This window comes from Callorhinus ursinus, unplaced genomic scaffold (assembly GCF_003265705.2).
Source record: "Callorhinus ursinus isolate GAN/ISIS: 27379988/994484 unplaced genomic scaffold, GSC_fseal_2.0 scaffold9, whole genome shotgun sequence".
Taxonomy (NCBI): Eukaryota; Metazoa; Chordata; class Mammalia; order Carnivora; family Otariidae; genus Callorhinus; species Callorhinus ursinus.
Window position 1 is genome coordinate 251379 of NW_027397071.1, and position 18645 is coordinate 270023.

The window sequence follows — 18645 nt, forward strand, 5'->3', positions numbered from 1 at the left end:
CCTGAGCCAAAGGCAGTCGCTTAACCAACTGAGCCACCCAGGCGCCCAGTGGTTATTTTTAAAATATCAATTTCTGAGTTCCACCTCTGAGATACTGATTTAATTGGTTTGGCGTAGGGGGAGATAGAGCTTGATTAGTTTTTATACAGCACCCAGGTGATTTTAGTGTAAAGTCAAGGTTGAAAAATCATTGATCAATGTTGATATTATCTCTTGGCATGTTAGTAATATTTCCAATTTTATTTGCATCCCTTTGTGTCTAACGTTGTGGGGTTAGATCTCTTCCAAATGCCACATATATAATGGCATTGGTGAAGCAAACTAATTGGCAAGTACTGTTCAAATTTAGGAATGTAGGATATTGTGCAGTAGTTCAAAGCATGTGATAGTATTCACTCTCCTTTACTAGCTGACCAGTCATGAAAAAAAAATATATGCAATACAGGTTAATATAATAATACTAATATATATTATAATGTTAATTATTGCAAAGTATTGTTAATATATAAGTATACACATACATATATACATATATATGTTAATATAGAACTATTTCTCAAGTGAAGAGTATCATAACAAATCATTGCCATAGGGGCAGTACTAAACAAGATAAATCTACAAATTGATACTTCTGGTGGTGTCTCCCTAACTCTCCTGGTTCACTTCATGCTTATTTACCTCCTTATTCATACTGAAATTTCCAGTTCATCATTTTATTTTATTTTATTTTAGATTTTATTTATTTATTTGAGAGAGAGCACGCACGAGAGAGCACGGGGTGGGGGGGGGAGAGCACGAGTAGGGTGAGAGGCAGACTCCCCGCTGAGCAGGGAGCTGGATGCAGGGCTCCATCCCAGGACCCTGAGATCATGACCTGAGCTGAAAGCAGATGCTTAACCCACTGAGTCACCTAGATGCCCCTAGTTCATCATTTTAAATACAGTTTAGAATCCAATACTTGCACGTTTGTTTATCTGCCACTTTCATAATTTTATCATTGCTCCTTGTTTTTACTCTTAGCTAAGTGGTTCACTATCTAGAACTTTTAGGTTTCGCTTTGTATTTTCTAAAAGTTAGGCCTCAGATCCAGTCCACAGATCTTTTGAGGGAGAACCTCAAATAAATGAGTTTTTAATGTAAACGTTTAGTTATTAAACATCTGTCAAGGAGATGCTGTGTTCTAGTGTTGAATTCAAAATAAATAATCCAGGGGCGCCTGGGTGGCTCTGTCGTTAAGCCTCTGCCTTCGGCTCAGGTCATGATCGAGCCCCACGTTGGGCTCCCTGCTCAGCAGGAAGCCTGCTTCTCCCTCTCCCACTCCCACTGCTTGTGTTCCCACTCTCACTGTCTCTCTCTCTGTCAAATAAATAGATAAAAATCTTTAAAAAAATAATAATCCAAAATAAAATAATTCCTTTCTATCAAATGGCAAAAGTGCTGCCACCCCCACCCCTGTGTGCTGTATGTGGATGCATAAATAATGTATATTTGCTTTCCATTCCATTCTTTCCCATTTGGATCTAATTGGTGATTGATGTTCTCCTTTTGAGATGACACTGCTATTTTCCTCAGTAGTCTCTTTTCCTTTTTTTTCTTTTTTAAATCATTAACTATTTAGAAACTGTTCAAGAAAATATTGCCTGTAATTCTATTTTTTTTAGGTTTTTTTTTTTTTAAAGATTTTATTTATTTGAGAGAGAGATTGAGAGCACAAGATGGGGGAGGGTCAGAGGGAGAAGCAGACTCCCCACTAAGCAGGGAGCCCGATGCGGGACTCGATCCTGCGACTCCAGGATCATGACCTGAGCCGAAGGCAGTTGCTTAACCAACTGAGCCACTCAGGCACCCTGCCTGTAATTCTGTCATCTGAATATTGTTATTTTCATTTTGTATGCATATGTCCCTTGCTATCCAAACACAGAAACCAAATAGATTTATTCAGTAAAGAATATTTGACTTTTTAATCTCAGTCCTTACTCTTGCTCATTTTTACCCATTTGCATTATAGTGTTCCTAGTAATTTGCAGTTATGGGTTTAGTTTTTTTAGTTTTTAGTTTAGTTTTTATTTACATTTAGTTTTGCTTAATGTTTGCTTAAATGTTAAATGTTGTTAACACTTTGTGGAAGATTTTGCTTGATATTCCAGGATAAAAATGAGATTCATCAGTCTGTTGTTCCCAGGATTTTCCCCTGATTATAGAACATGTTGTGCAGTTATGTGCCAGTAAGTGTGCAAGTGAAATGAGTTAGGAGGAGACCACTGACCTAATGGTGGAAAGAATACTGGATTAAAAGTTAAGAGTGCCTTAGTGGCAGTCAAGAAGTATGATTTGCTTCTTAGCAAATAATGTGATTTTCTTGAACAACTAGGGCTTTGGTCTTCCTTTTTGCTCTAAAAGTAGACCATTTTTCTTTTGTTAAAATGAATCTGACTAATCTTTAATGAAAAACCATATTTACATAGTGTCCTCATAGTATGATGCTGCTTATTAATTGTTGTGGCATTTTTCGTGTGTAGAAAATTCTTAAATGAAGGTGTGTTTTTTCAGTCTGGCCGGGATCTTCAACAGTACCAGAGTCAGGCTAAGCAACTCTTTCGCAAGTTGAATGAACAGTCCCCTACTAGATGTACTTTGGAAGCTGGTGCCATGACTTTCCAGTGAGTATAATCCTATTTCTTTGTGGTCATTTAAGTATGAGATACAGTAGATATAAGTAACATCTGATAAGAATGGTAACAATTTTTTAAAAAGTAAAGAAAAATTTAAAAATATAACCTCTTCGTGGAAGCAACTCCCTGGCTCCAGTTCTGCAAAACAGAAATCTTCATTTGTTTATTCAGTTTGCATACAATAAATTAACCTGTTATCCCGTGTCTAATAAATGCTGTACCCATCATGCAATAATAGATAAATTTTTGCTTTAGGAGCTTCTTACAGCCAGATGTATGTAGATTAGTACTCTTGCTCAAACATTTACTAACAACAACACAACCTTGAACAACTCACATACTTCTCTAGGCCTCCGTTACCTCTATAAAATAGGGAAAATGGTCATAGTTTTGTGAGGGTAATTTAAGAGCATCTCAATCAGTGGTTATAGACAATGCATATAGCCGAGAGAAGGATCAAAAGGACTTTATTGGGTTTCAAATTTTCTACAAATAATTGGTATTAAATGTTTAATACATGTCAAGTTTGAGGGTGATAAAAAAAGGAAGGATTAAAAAAAAAGAGGACAAGAAGATCAAAGGAAAATAAAATAGGATTAGCTAAATAATCCTTGCTATTTTAGGAACTCAAAGGCTAAGATAATATACACCTAGGAGGGACCTGCTGTGTTTAACTTGAAAGGGGGAAAAAAAGATCTCCACCCATCAGAAACAAACAATTATACAAAACCAAAATCAAAACAAACCCTGGTTTATTGGTTAAGAAAGTAGTGGGTATTAAGTTTTATTTTTTTTTAAATTTTTAAAAAAAATTAAATTTTATTTATTTTATTTTTTATTTTTTTATTGTTTGGTGGGCAGCAAAGCAAGGTTTATTGAGTGATAGTAAAAGTTCATTGAATGATAGAGTATGAAGCTCCCAAAGAGGGAGGGGACCCCAAAGGCTTGCCTGGATATTAAGTTTTATAGGTATTAATTGGTGTAGTATATGAAATATCTTCTATAAATCCAATTTTCAACATCAAAAAATAAATACAGGCACCTAATTATATATAGTATCTTTATCTCTACCATGGATTGGGAACAAAAAACCTAGGCAAGTTCTAATGGAATTGAAAAGAAATTTTTTTCTTCTGTATGGTTCCTTTAAGAACTTTATAATCTCTTCTCGTCCACTTTTTCCATCTAAGAGCTATTTATTAAAGATTATTCTTTGCCAGACCATATGTTAAGTTCTGCCTTTAATGTCCATAGCTTTTATGAGCTTATTTTCTTAGCAGAGAGAAATATATATGCAGACAACTAAACTATGATACCTTAGGGCAAGAAGGGTTGTAATTCAGTTATAAATGAAAGTCTTTGGGACTAGAGAAAAGGAAGCAATAAATTCCCATTTGTAGGGAGTAAGTTTGAGGAAAGGGGATAGAGAGGAAGAAAACAGAGAAACTTCATGGAAAAAATTATAGTAGAATCGAGCATAGAAAAATGAACAAGGTTTCTCCAGGTACATAAAAGAGTATTACAATTAGAAATATATATGTATATGTAAGCAGAAATCCGGGTGGATGTAAAAGAACCTGTTTGGAGAATAGCGTGATGGAATATGGCCTACACCTGTTTTGGAGCCATAAGTATTATATCAAAGAGTATGATTTTATTTTATTTTATTTTATTTTATTTATTTTATTTTTTTAAAGATTTTATTTATTTGACACAGAGAGACACAGCGAGAGAGGGAACACAAACAAGGGGAGTGGGAGAGGGAAGAGCAGGCTTCCCGCTGAGCAGAGAGCCTGATGTGGGACTTGATCCCAGGACCCTGGGACCATGACTTGAGCCAAAGGCTGACGCTTAACAACTGAGCCACCCAAGCGTCCCTGAGTATGATTTTATTTTATAGGTATTCGGGAACCCTGAGAGTTTTTAAGCAGGGTAATATGGTCATATTTACTCTTTAGGAATAAAACTGGTAGTTTAGAAGATGGTCTAGATTGAAGGCAAGGAGAGCAGTTGATTCAGATGCCCAAGCAAGAGAGGACAACAGTATCATCATCATCATCATCATTATCATCATTTTAAGGGGCCTGAGAGATCATATGATATACTGTAAACTGCTCTGTGAAGTCCTAGGATGCATTAGGAGCCACATAGTAAGGGTAGGGATAGGGGTATATATAATACTTTGTGCCCTTATACTCCTACTTAAACTAATGGCCTTCTGAATTTATTTGATGGTACATATTGGTCTTCTGAATATAATTATCGCTGAAATAAAGAGTACTGTGGCTAAAGAGAAATCACTGAGTAACCTAACCTCTTTCCAAGACATCTCAGACATGTAGTCATATAGCTCCTTCCAGAGTGCCAGGAAGCCAAGAGGAAGTTAGTTCTGTTGTTGGATAGTTTCTGATACTGGATAGTTGATATAGAGTTCTGTCCTGGGAATTAGGGGATATTATTTGTCCTAAGGTCATTATCTGTGTCCAGTAAACATTGTGGCATTAACTTCCAACTTCTAAGTATCCACAAAAATTTCCATTCCACTGTTCTTCTTATAACTGGAAGGAGTTTAAATATGTGTATACTCGTTTCCATACATAATCAAAAGGTAGATGGAGTCACAACTCTGAGGTTTCAAGAAAAAGTCCTAGATATTAAGATATTTTAGCTGAATTATATAATAAACAATTATAATAAAGATGTTTAAATATCCTTTTGGAATATAATTCTAATAATGGGATGGTGTTTGCTTTCTGATTCTAAGGATTTGTGGTTTGAAATTGATTTGCTGATTTAGCTAGCCTCAAAGGACTTAGGCTAGAATATTTTCAAAAGTTTGTAAGGCACTGAGAGTCTGCTTCAGGTTGTTGGGTGTATTGTTAATCTACAGACAACTTTTTCTTCTTTTTTTTTTTTTTTTTTTGTCTCTCCAGCTACATTATTGAGCAGGGAGTTTGTTATTTGGTTTTGTGTGAAGCTGCCTTCCCTAAGAAATTGGCTTTTGCCTACCTAGAAGATTTGCACTCAGAGTTTGATGAACAGCATGGGAAGAAGGTGCCCACTGTGTCTAGGCCCTATTCCTTTATTGAGTTTGGTAAGTTTTTGCTCTTCATCTCTGTATCAAGAGAGCAAACAATATGGAGAAGCTGTTTGTTACATTGATAATAATATTGACACATTTTTATCTGATGTTTACTTACTGAGGTTTTGAATTCTGTCTTTTCCATTCCATCTCTTTTTGTCTTTTTGAATGAATGAGACTTCTTCTCATAAGTAATTTCCCTGGTCTTTTGATCTTTTTCTTAGAACTTGTTGCCCTTTGCCCTTTTTTGTGATTTGGTTTGACTCGTCATCAGAACTGTGCGCAAAGATCTACTTGACTGGTATATAGTAGCCAAGTTCTCCCCACTCCCAGTAAGGTTCATTTTCTGTAGATCAGAATTTGGAAATCAGAAAGAAGGTATTTGTTTCTTTCAGATCCTCTAATTAAAAAAAAAAATACTGGAAGACATAAGATACTGGGGAGAGATAACATTTATTACATGCGGAAATAGTGAGTATGGATGTCCATGTACAATAATTAGAGAAAGCTTCATCACCAGTAAAGTATCTGATGGCAGTAAATCAAAGGAAATGTCTTGAGTACCCTACTTAGAGGAAGTGAGAATAAGTATGATTAGATTACATTACTGATATTTTTAGTTAAAAAAGAAATTGGTTTTAGTGTTTCTGAATTTCTGAAGTGTTTCCAGTTTGCTAGATAAATGGTCATCTTACTCTTAAAAATAAAGAAAATTTAGCAAAACACTCCAGTGTTTCATAACTACAAACTCTTAAGTGCTAAGTTTTATAATGTCTGGTTTTTCAAATTTTGCTTTTGAAGATAATATAGGTCTAGTAAACCCAAGAAAAGAAGAATACTGTATCAAGATCACACAGGAAATATTTGGTACACTCAGATTAGCTTAAAGGATTATATACAAAGATGAATGGGTTATAGGTGAACCACAAAGTACAGTAACCTGAGATCACTAACACAGTAATTGTTTTCATCCCTAGGCCTGAAGGGATAAGAGAAAGGAGCAGTTTCTGAAACTGCAAAGGAGAAAATTTATAGAGAAGGCCAACTTGAGAGGAGCAGTAACTTCTGGTTGGAGGGATACTGCTAGGCCAGGGTGGCTTCTCAGGGAGAGGTTGGGAATAAATACCCTAACGCCACTGTCTGCTCTCATGCCTTACCCATGGGGTTCCCTCATTGGGTGAACCTAACTGGAAGCTCCAGGGCAAGGGGCTCACGATGTAGTCCATGCGGGTCAGCTTCCCAAGGCAAAAAGCGTGGTGCAGAAAGGTAGAGAGGAGGTCTAAAGAGGCAAATGAGAGGTGTCCACCACATATAACTTAAGATTTTTGCCAAAAGTTGAAAATATAATTTTTAATAATAAGTCATTCTTTTTACAGTTTTGAGAAATACAGACATGGGCTAACCATGAATAAGACTGCAGTTTTATAGTGGGATTTTGCTTTACCTGAAGTTTAAGAACAGAGTGAAATTAGGAATGTATGTTAAAATATTTTAAGACAATGTTTTTACCCCTTTTGATGCTAGAATAACTCTTGCCGTGTTAACCTGTAGTGATGCTAGATTGTTGCCAAGATTCTTTTCCGGGAATGTAAAGAATTAAGTAGTGAAACCCTAAGGATCCTTGGAACATGTTTTGAAAATCTCTACTTTCAGGAAAGGCTTACTACAGTGGGTCTTAATTTCTCTAAGGACCCTGAGAGCAGAGACTTCTCGTTTGAAGGTATGCAGAGGACATTTCTCTTGAATGGTCATCTATCTACATTTTACAAATGAAGAAATCAAAACTCAAATTTTGATGCTCACTCAAGAGCTTGCTTAGCCATGGACAATTGCTGATCCAGGACTAAACTTGAGAACTTCCTATTCTTTACAGTACTTTGATGGACAAAGTTGTTCATGGTCATTTTTTTTCATTATTCTAGACACCTACATTCAGAAAACCAAGAAGCTCTACATTGACAGCCGTGCTCGGAGAAACCTAGGCTCCATCAATACTGAATTGCAAGATGTGCAGAGGATCATGGTGGCCAATATCGAAGAAGTGTTACAACGGGGAGAAGCACTCTCAGGTATGTAAAGCATTAAGAGTCCTATATAGGTAAGGATAGCTTATTTTGGGATACATTTTTTTTTGCTGTCAGATTCTGTCTAGCACTGTTAAGAATTCACCTCTTAGAGATAGATTACATGACAAAACTTTCAATATGTTTTTTTCCTAGCATGATTAGTTTTTGTTGAGTTGGAATGGTGTGAAGGTCTCATTCCATATCAGAAGCATTTACTGCTTCCAAGATATTTACAACATTAAGTAAATATTTACAGAAACACATAAGGGAAATGAAAAGAAGAATGAGAGGAAATTGTCAAAGATTTATTGCAGTGGTTTCCTGACTAGCCACTTTGGGAGACTTTATTGTTGCCAGATCAAATGTCATAAAATGCCATTTTTATCAAGGCATTCCTCTGCTGAAAAACTTTCAAAATCTGTGACTATGAGATAAGATCTAGTCTGGTCTCAACTTCCTTTTCATTCTTACTGCGTGCTTGTAATGTGTAAGGCATCGTGTTCTCTGTAATGGAAGATAAGGAGATTGCAAACTTCTTTCATGCTCTCTAGTTCACAAACGTTCTGCCTCAGCCAGGTCAGCTCCCTCACCATCTCGGAACTGTTCTTTAAGATCCAGATAAGAACTACCTCTTCCAAGAAGCCTTCCCTGATTCTAATAGCCCACATCACATTAATCTCTTTTGTCTTTTAAACTCTTAAGACACTTAGCTATGTAATGGTTTTTTAAGCACATAATGGGTGTGTGTGCATGTATGTATATGTGTACTTACCTAATTTGCCTTAAAGTACATATATTTACCTAATGTTTAGATGTTACCTGAGTGTTTAACATACTCTTTAAATGTAGTATTTATGTATTTCATATCTATTTCGTATACTTGCTTTATTTCTCTCACAGTAACGATCACAGATAGATGCCTTAATGAGTATTTCATGAACTCAACCTTGTGACGTTATTCATGAGTAAATGGATTTTCCTTTATTATGAACTGCAGATTTTAACCTTTATGTTAGTAGTCAGCAGTTGTTCCAGCAAATAGCTTCACACTCTTTAAACATCAAATTTTGGATGAGTGAGTCTATAAATTTTCATCATAACAGCCTTACTGTTCCTACCTGGGATAAAATAGACCAGAACAAGAATTTTTCTTAAATCTAAAATGTATATCTGGTCAGTTTATCAAAAGTGTTAAAGGATTCTCTTCTAGAGCTGTGCTGATTGGAAAAGAAGACAGTTGACCTTTGAACAGTGTGGGAGTCAGGGGCTCCACATACAACTTTTGACTTCCCAAAAACTTAACTACTAATAGCCAACTGTTGATTGGAAGCCCTACCCTTAATGTAAACAGTTAATTAACATGTTATTTTGTATGTTACACATCTTATATACTGTATTCTTGCAGTAAAGTAAGTTAGAGAAAAGAAAATGTTATTAAAATCATAAGGAAGAGAAACTAAATCTGCGGTATTCTGTAAAAAAAAAAATGTGTATAAGCGGAATGCGCACAGTTCAAACTGATGTTGTTTAAGAGTCACCTGTACTTTTCTAATCTTAATAACTTCATCTAATTGGGAAGATAAGAAACAAGGTCATTGTCACAGAGTACTTTATAGATAGTATAAGGGAACAGACATCAATTGAACACTTTGTGTTAGGCAATATGGTAGGGGGACTTTATTTTTTTATTTTCTTAAAAGAGTTTATTTATCAGAGACAGAGAGAGAGCACAAGTGGAGGGGAGTGGCAGGGAGAGCAGGCAGAGGGAGGAGCAGGCTCCCCGCTGAGCAAGGAGCCGGATGCGGGACTCCATCCCAGGACCCTGGGGTCATGACCTGAGCTGAAGGCAGACGCTTAACCGACTGAGCCACCCAGGCATTCCATGGGACTTTATTTTTCTTAAGATTTTATTTATTTATTTGAGAGAGAAAGAGAGCGTGAGCTGGGGGAGGGGCAGATGGAGAGGGAGAGAGAGAATCTCAAGCAAACTCCACGCTGAGCACAGGTCCTGACGTGAGGCTCCATCCCACGACCCTGAGATCATGACCTGAGCCAAAATGAAGAGTCAGATGCTTAACCCACTGAGCTACCCCAGCACCCCAGGGGGACTTTATATATATCTTACTTACTCTTTAGAGTAAATCCCTTGTGAATTGGGTGGTATCAAACCAGTTTTACAGATAAAGAAGCAGACTCAGAAAAGTTAGGTAGCTTGCTTTTAGTCACACTGCTAGTGCCTGGCAGAATTTAATTGGTCTCTGCAGGTCCTTGTCCATCTTCAGTGTGTGATAGTTTTAAATGGATATATAAACAATGAGAGCTGTAAAATGTAGCAGGAAATAGATAATGTGAAGTGAACAGGGAAGATTTCTTGAATTTTGATAGATCAGGAAGAAGTGAAGAGTGGTTTTTTTTTTTTTTTTTTAGATTTTATTTATTTGAGAGAGAGAGAATAAGAGACAGCACAAGAGGGAAGAGGGTCAGAGGGAGAAGCAGACCCCCTGCTGAGCAGGGAGCCCGATGTGGGACTCGATCCCAGGACTCCAGGATCATGACCTGAGCCGAAGGCAGTCGCTTAACCAACTGAGCCACCCAGGCGCCCTGAAGAGTGGTATTTTAAGAAGGAGGAAGAAAAAGCGTATCTGAACAGAGCATATCTGAAGGATAGTGAAAAGATCAGCCTACCTCAAAAAATGTTTTCTTCCTCTTTAAGCTTCAATAAGAAGCCATCTTTTATGCCTTCTTTCTCTTTCTAATTTTTTTAAAGATTTATTTGTTTAATAAGAGGGAGGGAAAGGGCACGTGACGGGGAGGGGCAGAGGGAGAGAGGGAAAGGGAGTCTCTGGTGGACTCTGTGCTGAGTGCAGAGTGTGCTTCGGGGCTTGATCCCAGGACCCTGAGATCACGACCTGAGCCGAGACCAAGAGTTGGTCACCCAACCAGCTGTGCCACCCAGGTGCCCCTCTAATTTTTTTTTTTTAAGATTTTATTTATTTATTTGACAGAGCGAGACATAGCGAGAGAGGGAACACAAGCAGTGGGGATTGGGAGAGGGAGAAGCAGGCTTCCCGATAAGCAGGGAGCCTGATGTGGGACTCGATCCCAGGACCCTGGGATCATGACCTGAGCCAAAGGCAGACGCTTAATGACTGAGCCACCCAGGCGCCCCCTCTAATTTTTTTTTAAAGATTTATTTATTTTAGAGAGAGTTAGCAGGGAGGAGGGGCAGAGGGAGAGGGAAAGAGAGAGAGAGTCTTTTTTTTTTCTTTAAAGATTTTATTTATTTATCTGACAGAGACACAGCGAGAGAGGGAACACAAGCAGGGGGAGTGGGAGAGGGAGAAGCAGGCTTCCCGCAGAGCAGGGAGCCCGATGCGGGGCTCGATCCCAGAACACTGGGATCATGACCTGAGCTGAAGGCAGACGCTTGACGACTGAGCCACCCAGGCGCCCCGGGAGAGAGAGTCTTAAGCAGACTCCCCACTGAGCATGGAGCCCAACGTGGGGCTTGATCTCACGACCGCAAGATCACGACCTGAGTTGAACCAAGAGTTGGACCCCTAACTGCCTGTACCACCCAGGCACCCCTCTCTAATTTTTAGTTTTAGAGCTAGCCTGCCTTGCATTTAAGACCTAAGAGTAGTTCCCATGGGTTCTTTCAGCAATATGAAATTGCGCCCGTTTTTACTGCCTAAAATAGCTGTTTCTTTTAAGCCATGGGTTTTGTTGTTTCATTCAGAGGTCACCCTACAAGACTGTAAGTTCCCCAAATAGAGGGGTCGTGTGTGTTGTGATCATCATTGTATCTTTTGGCACTTTGCATGGTGCCTATAACAAATATTTGCTCAGTGACTTCTCCCAGTAGTGGCTTTGTCTTTACGATATCATGTGTTTCCAAATGTTCCTATGTAAAGGAATTCTCTTAACTATTGCTTATTTCGTATGACCTGATATTTGTTCTGCTGCCCAGTTATTCTCAGCAGATTTAGATTTCATTTAGCAATTTTTTTTTTTTTTTTTTAATCACTGACTATTACCAGACTCTGTTCTGGGCACTGGGGATATAGCAATAGACATACTAGTTAAAAAGCTCTATCCAATGGAGTGTCCATTTTAGTAGACTGGCTGGAAAGATTCGTCACAGCATTGTCATGGTTATTTCTCATCTCCTAACTTTTCTTATGTGACTAAGTGTTTTTCTTACAGGACAAATTGCTAATTTAGAAGCGGTTATCATTCTTTTGCCATTAAGTAATACCACATTTCTCAATCAACTCAGTCTCTATTAAGCAACTCCAAATATTCCAAAAGTATTCCCTAAGGAAGAACAAATTCATATTGCAAAACAGTGTTTTTCAAAAATTTAAAGAAGTAAAATGATCAAAATTCATTTATGTCACACTGAGAATTTGTTTTTATTATTAAAGTATGTCATGTATTTTAGTCCGGTATAGCTTGTGTCTCTCTGGTTGCTTCTCTAAGTGCTCAGTTAACAGTTATAGAAGGCAGCGACATTACAAATGTCCTTTTATTTATTTTTTTTTTTAAGATTTTATTTATTTATTTGAGAGAGAGAATGAGATAGAGAGACAGCATGAGAGGGGAGAGGGTCAGAGGGAGAAGCAGACTCCCTGCCGAGCAGGGAGCCCGATGCGGGACCCGATCCCAGGACTCCAGGATCATGACCTGAGCCGAAGGCAGTCGCTTAACCAACTGAGCCACCCAGGCGCCCTACAAATGTCCTTTTAGAAAAAAAACTTTGCAAAAGATTCTAAAAAGCTTAATTTAGTAAGTATTGGTGGTTTTCCAGCACCTGTGATTATATTTTAGTTACAAGACAACTTTCCTGTGTCTGTTGAAATATAATTTCTGGTAGCATCATAATGGTTTTTACCATGTGGAGATCTTTTTTTTTTTTTTTAAAGATTTTATTTATTTATTTGAGAGAGAGAATGAGAGAGAGAGAAAGGTCAGAGGGAGAAGCAGGCTCCCTGCTGAGCAGGGAGCCCGATGTGGGATTCGATCCCGGGACTCCAGGTTCATGACCTGAGCTGAAGGCAGTCGCTTAACCAACTGAGCCACCCAGGCGCCCACCATGTGGAGAATCTTGGGAATTCGGTAGCAGTCACCATTAAGATATAGCTCAATACTCAGTTTCTGACTCATTGAATTTTCTGGTTACCTGAGTCTTACCTTGCATGGATAATCATTTTTCAAGATATGAGAGAATATGATTTCGACCATTAAAAGATGATGACGATGATTATTATCACCTAACATTTCTCAAAGGCTTATCATATGCAAGGATTGTGTTCTCATGTACCTATAATCCTGTGGTACAGTTAGTGTTATTATCCTCATTTTATAGATGATGAAACCGGGTCTTAGTAGAGACTAAGTGAATTGACCAATGTCACATGGCTGGTGCAGCTGAGACTCAAACCAAAGACTCTGAGACCAGAGCCAGCACTCTTAACCAGCTCACGGTACAGCCTCAAGAATTTGAACATAAGTTAGTCTGGTAACTTTAAAATGCAGTGTAGATTTTATAGTGCATCAGGATCATGGGTTCATCAGTGTATGCACCCTAACCCTTAAAGTAAAAATGATAATTTAAGCTTCATGGTTGTTTGGTATGGTCCCACTTATTTGCGTTATTGTTATGCTTAATGTTTTAGACAGAATACTTCGGGACTAATTACTGTTTTCCTTTTTTCCTCTTTGACAGCATTGGATTCAAAGGCTAACAATCTGTCCAGTCTGTCCAAGAAATACCGCCAGGACGCGAAGTACTTGAACATGCGTTCCACTTATGCCAAACTTGCAGCAGTCGCTGTATTTTTCATCATGTTAATAGTGTATGTGCGATTCTGGTGGCTGTGAAGTAGTGAATCCAGTCACTGGCGAGGGTGAACCTAGAGCCCGGCAGGTGTATGTTTTCAGGAAACTGAGCTCACAGAGATGTGCATTAGAATTCCAAGTGGAACTTCTGCTTCTAAAGACCTTGCAAGGAAAGACATGTCCTGAAAATGAAATGTTACACCTCATTTGATGAAGCTTACCCCTTTGTAGAAAGTCTCTTTTGGGGGCAGAGGCTTTCTCTGGGTGCTGAGGTGTATATGTTAGGGAACAGTAGATTGTTTAATTTTGTTTTTTCCCTCCCAGTGTTTTTACATTTTTAAAACAGCACTGAGTGGGGCATTTTCTTTCTCTAATGGAGCCATCAATGAGATCTGGCTTAGCCAACCTGTGCTAGCAACAGTCTGAAATTCCTTCAGAGAAGGCAGCCCGTTGGGAAGTTTTTTTGACTCTAATCAACATTCCTTTTGTTGGTGACATTTGTGATTTTCAGTTTTTGATGGCCTTGTAAACAAGACTCCACTATGTGAAGGTTAATTGCTGTGCTGCAAAGATGTTGTCTGTTGGCCCCTGTAGGAAGTTAACCTTTGTTGTTTTCCTTTTATGATATTTTGCTTATTGCACAACTGCTTTAGGGTTAAATGGATTATATTAAGATGCCTTGAAATTATATTATAGCACTCCTTGATAAAGAAGCTAAAGTGTTTTCTGTCATTTACTCCTTAAAAGACTTAAATTTAGTTTGGGACATTCTTAATTTTATCTTTCAGCATCCGGTTTGTATTAATAGAACAGTAAGTATAGCATACAGATAGCCAGAGTCCCCTGACTTAATGGGAAGAAAGGCCCAGCCCATCACTACAGCTTTGTCCTGCCCCTTCTTACTTTCTCCACTGTAGTTTTCCCCACTCTCTTTTCCTCCTGCTGACATTTTAAAACTTTATCTGCGCCTAGTAGTTTCATATCCATAAGCATCCTCTCAGGATATTCTCAAGTTTCAAGATGGAAAATGTTTAGCCGTGTAGTTAGATTTAAATTTTTACAGAGCACCTACTCAAACTACTAAATACATTTATCTGAGAAAGTCTCTGAGAACACCTCGTACCTGCTTCAGTTTATGTAAATTCTCTGAGAATGTTCTAGAGATAGATAACTCATTTAAGTGGCTTTTATTAACAAAAGTACCTGTGATTTTTCCTTTTTTTGCTCAGGGATGATGGGGATTTCCTTTTACCTTCTGAGGTAAAATTTTTTAAATGGGGAGAATAGACCTCTTAAATATTATCACAAGGGTCTACAATATAAACTAGAATTTACACATACTGCAAATATTTCTTTAAGTCCTACAGGAGAATGAGCCAGCTTCTTACTTCTTAACATCTTTGGAGAGAACTTTAACTAGTAAACAATTTTATAACTAAGGGATCATCATAGCTACTGTCCTGATCCTGATAGAGAAAAAAGGTCCTATTTCCTAATAACAAAGCAAGGAGAAGTGGCTTATTTTGTTCCTGATAAATTACAGAACTAAAAGAAATTTTTTTCTTTCTATTTTGGACCTAAGTCTGCCAATTGGAGTATGTGCATGAAATATGAAGTTACTTTTTATAGAGAATAAGTGCTTTTAAGTCCCTAAAAGGCTTGTCCCTAGAGTAATGATGTTGGTAATAAAAGCCTGAAAGTCTGAAAACCTTAGTGGTACCATAACATTTGGTTCTTCTATAGGAGTGGAGAGTGGCAGCTCGTTGTTGAGAGTTGCATGCAGCAACCAAGTGGCCAGCAATGAAATAAATACTTCTAGAATGTTCCCTTCAGTGTGAAGTTTTATTATCTAGTTATTTTATGTGCAAAGAGTTTTGTGGGTACATTTCTACCAAACTCATTGGGTTAATTAAAAAATGAGAACGGGGGCAGAATGATGAAGAAAAGAATGAAAAAGTGGTTTAATGTTACGACGGTAGAAAAATGAGAGAACAAGCCTGTCGTGATGTGGCTCCCACTTCTGTTCTTTATTGGAGGTAGTGGGAGGATCCGACCATATGAAAAGTATCCGCAACCAACCAGGCATCTAAAATAGAATGTGATAAATACTGTCTAGTGTTATTGGGGGCACATTAAGAAAGGACGCCTAATTTACTTTGGGAAGGAATGTGGTAAGAGAAGGAGAATGAGGTATTCCGGACAGAGTCAGTTGTTTGTGCAATATCATGAGTAAAAGAGTGAGACGCGTGTTGGGGATAGTAATTAGCTTGGTTCACCTTAACTCGCTGGTTAAGTTTGGGCAGTTGAGACTTGAAGAACCCGACTGGTAAATTGTAACAAAAAGACTTGTCTACCATGCTAAGGAGTTTAGACCACACTAATATCCGTGGCAAGAGATGGTATCAGATTTATGGTTTCAAATGATCATTCTGGCCAAGGTATAAAAGATGTATTAGGGATAAGCCTGAAAGTAAGGAGATAAAACTGAGGAGCCATCAAAGCTAGACTGAGGCATAGGAGGCAGGTTTCCAGCGATTTTCAAGAAAAGAGTTACTATCCCAGGTACCAAATAAATTTAATTTTGACATAATGTTGTCTTTGGAGCTTGTATCTCACATTCATCTGTTGAAGTAAGTTACTGTTTACACTGTATGAATGAAGAAACTTCACAAAAGATACTTCTCTTGAGGCATAGAAGAGTTAGTGATTTGCCCCAAATTGCAGAGCTAGAAAATGATGGAGCTGAGATTTGAACCTAAGCAGTTTGACTCCAGAGTCTGTGCTTTTCTACACTACACTAGACCACTGAGAGATCAAAATAAGTATCAAAAATGTACTTTGAATTTTATAGTTAAGGAACTTCATTGTGCAGGCAGAGATCATTGAGGGGAGTGGGGCAGAAGTCAGATTGCAGTGGGTTGAGGATTGTGTGAACCACTAGGAGCTAAAGGCGTGGAACTGATTTTACAAAGTAGCTTTTCTGGTTGTCATGACACTGAACTTCATAACATGCTTTTATTAGGAAATCTCACAAATGTTAAAGTGTAATAATATTTGGCACATTGTACATACATCTGTTCATTTAAATGTCTAGTGGTTATTAAGCTTTTTGGAAAACCTTGAAAATTTGATGAAAGATACGTGCCTTTACTCCCAGAAAAATGTTCAGTGTACATACACGCATGCATGTATGCGCTGGGTATTCAGGAACTCCACAAAGCCGCCTCATGATGGTTGTATAGGTGTTACTACTATAATTGCACATTAACTGACTGGACCAAATAGCTAGTACTGGAAAGGTCCCCAAAGAAAGGTTTATAGGATGCGTGACCTAGTTTGAAATAGAATGGGCAAATTGAGTCTGACGTCCTATTCTTTTTATTTTTTAGTAGGCTCCACACCCATCGTGGGGCTTGAACTCAGGACCCTGAGACTGAGTCACATGCTCCACCAGCTAAGCCAGCCAGGCGCCCCTACGTCCTATTCTTACTACAGACATGGTTGGCCCAACAGTATAAAACTATCTCAGGCAATTTAATCACTCAGTTCTAGTCAAGTTTATTTCAAGTGCTGAACCTGAACCCACATTTTAGATGAGGTTTTATTACTCTCTTTAAAAAATTTACTTCTCTGTCATTTCTCCCTTTGTACCTTTTTAATATTTTTGGCTCTTGAGTTCTTGTTTGCTCTTTTTCATCCTTGTTTTTTATACATCCTGTTTTATATGGTCCTTTACTCTTTCACTTGATCTCAGTGTTAATTCAACATTTTTCTACGTCTGATTCACTTTAAAGTTCAGCGAAATGATTTTCAAAACACAACCCTCCTTTTTTTCCATGTCCTTTACCTTTTCTCTGCCTCCACATTGTTTCCCCTCACTTCTTTATCCTTTTCCATTTTATTTCATTTCCCTAGGTGCTGTTTTTGCTTAGGAGTTAATGTAATGCTACGACTTTGCTTCTGTAATCGAGAACTTCAGAGTCAACTTATATTCACTCTTATTTTTAGATCTTAGTTTATTTTACCTTTTAGTGATTTTATGATACACAGTATTCTCTTATCAGTTAATACAGCTATGCCTCTGCTTTAAGATACCCCTTTATAAAAAAACCTCAAACATTTCAAGAATTCAAGAACAAGCTCCTCTAGTTTGTCTCCTATATTTAGGGCTTCAACTATCATTGTATTACTGTTAACTCCAAAATATACCCGTCTGTCCTCAAACTTGAGGTCCAGGCCCCAACTCTTTTGCTGCTTATTGGGTGTCTATATTTGAATGGCCCATAAATTCTTCAGTGCATCTAAAACATTACTTCCATCCTGGTACTCTCGAAGTAAAACCTGGGGCGCCTGGGTGGCTCAGTTGGTTAAGCGACTGCCTTCGGCTCAGGTCATGATCCTGGAGTCCCGGGATCGAGTCCTGCATCGGGCTCCCTGCTCAGCAGGAGTCTGCTTCTCCCTCTGACCCTCCCCCCTCTCGTGCTCTCTATCTCTCATTCTGTCTCTCTCAAATAAATAAATAAAATCTTAAAAAAAAAAGTAAAACCTGACCTCTGCTTCCTACCGTAGTTCTAATTTTTAGACCTCACCTGCCACCCCTACAAGTCATGAATTGCATTTGTCTCTTCTGTTTTCTCCTTTCACCTCTCCACTGTTAACCAAAATCTATTTCTCATAACCGCCGAAATATTTCTCATCTATGACTTTCTTTCCTTTTGGCCTTAGATTCAAACTCATTAGCTTTAACTTGGGCTCTTGCAGTAGACTCCTTACTACTTTCCTTATACACGTCCCTCTTTAACTCAGTACTACCATGTTAATACCAGAAATTTTCTTTAAAGAGCTCATCGTACCCCTGTTTCCTTTGGTAAGATCACCAGTTTGCTTTCATAGTCTGGCCCCACTGTATCATTCCAGACTCTTTTGCCACTCCCCATCACCTCTTGTTTCAGTCCCAGTGAATTTATCTAGCTTTCTCTAAACA

At 38.1% G+C, this 18645-nt stretch overlaps 1 protein-coding gene across 1 annotated transcript in view; it reads left to right on the forward strand.

The window, feature by feature from the left end:
• Positions 1-15487, forward strand: part of SEC22B (SEC22 homolog B, vesicle trafficking protein) — a 22217-nt gene extending 6730 nt beyond the window's left edge. Inside the window, exons 2-5 of the mRNA XM_025872551.2 lie at positions 2551-2660; positions 5606-5766; positions 7677-7823; positions 13549-15487. Coding sequence (XP_025728336.1) covers positions 2551-2660; positions 5606-5766; positions 7677-7823; positions 13549-13703 — 573 coding nt within the window. The 3' untranslated portion in view covers positions 13704-15487. The remainder of the gene's footprint in view (positions 1-2550; positions 2661-5605; positions 5767-7676; positions 7824-13548) is intronic.
• The last annotated feature ends 3158 nt before the right edge of the window (positions 15488-18645 follow it).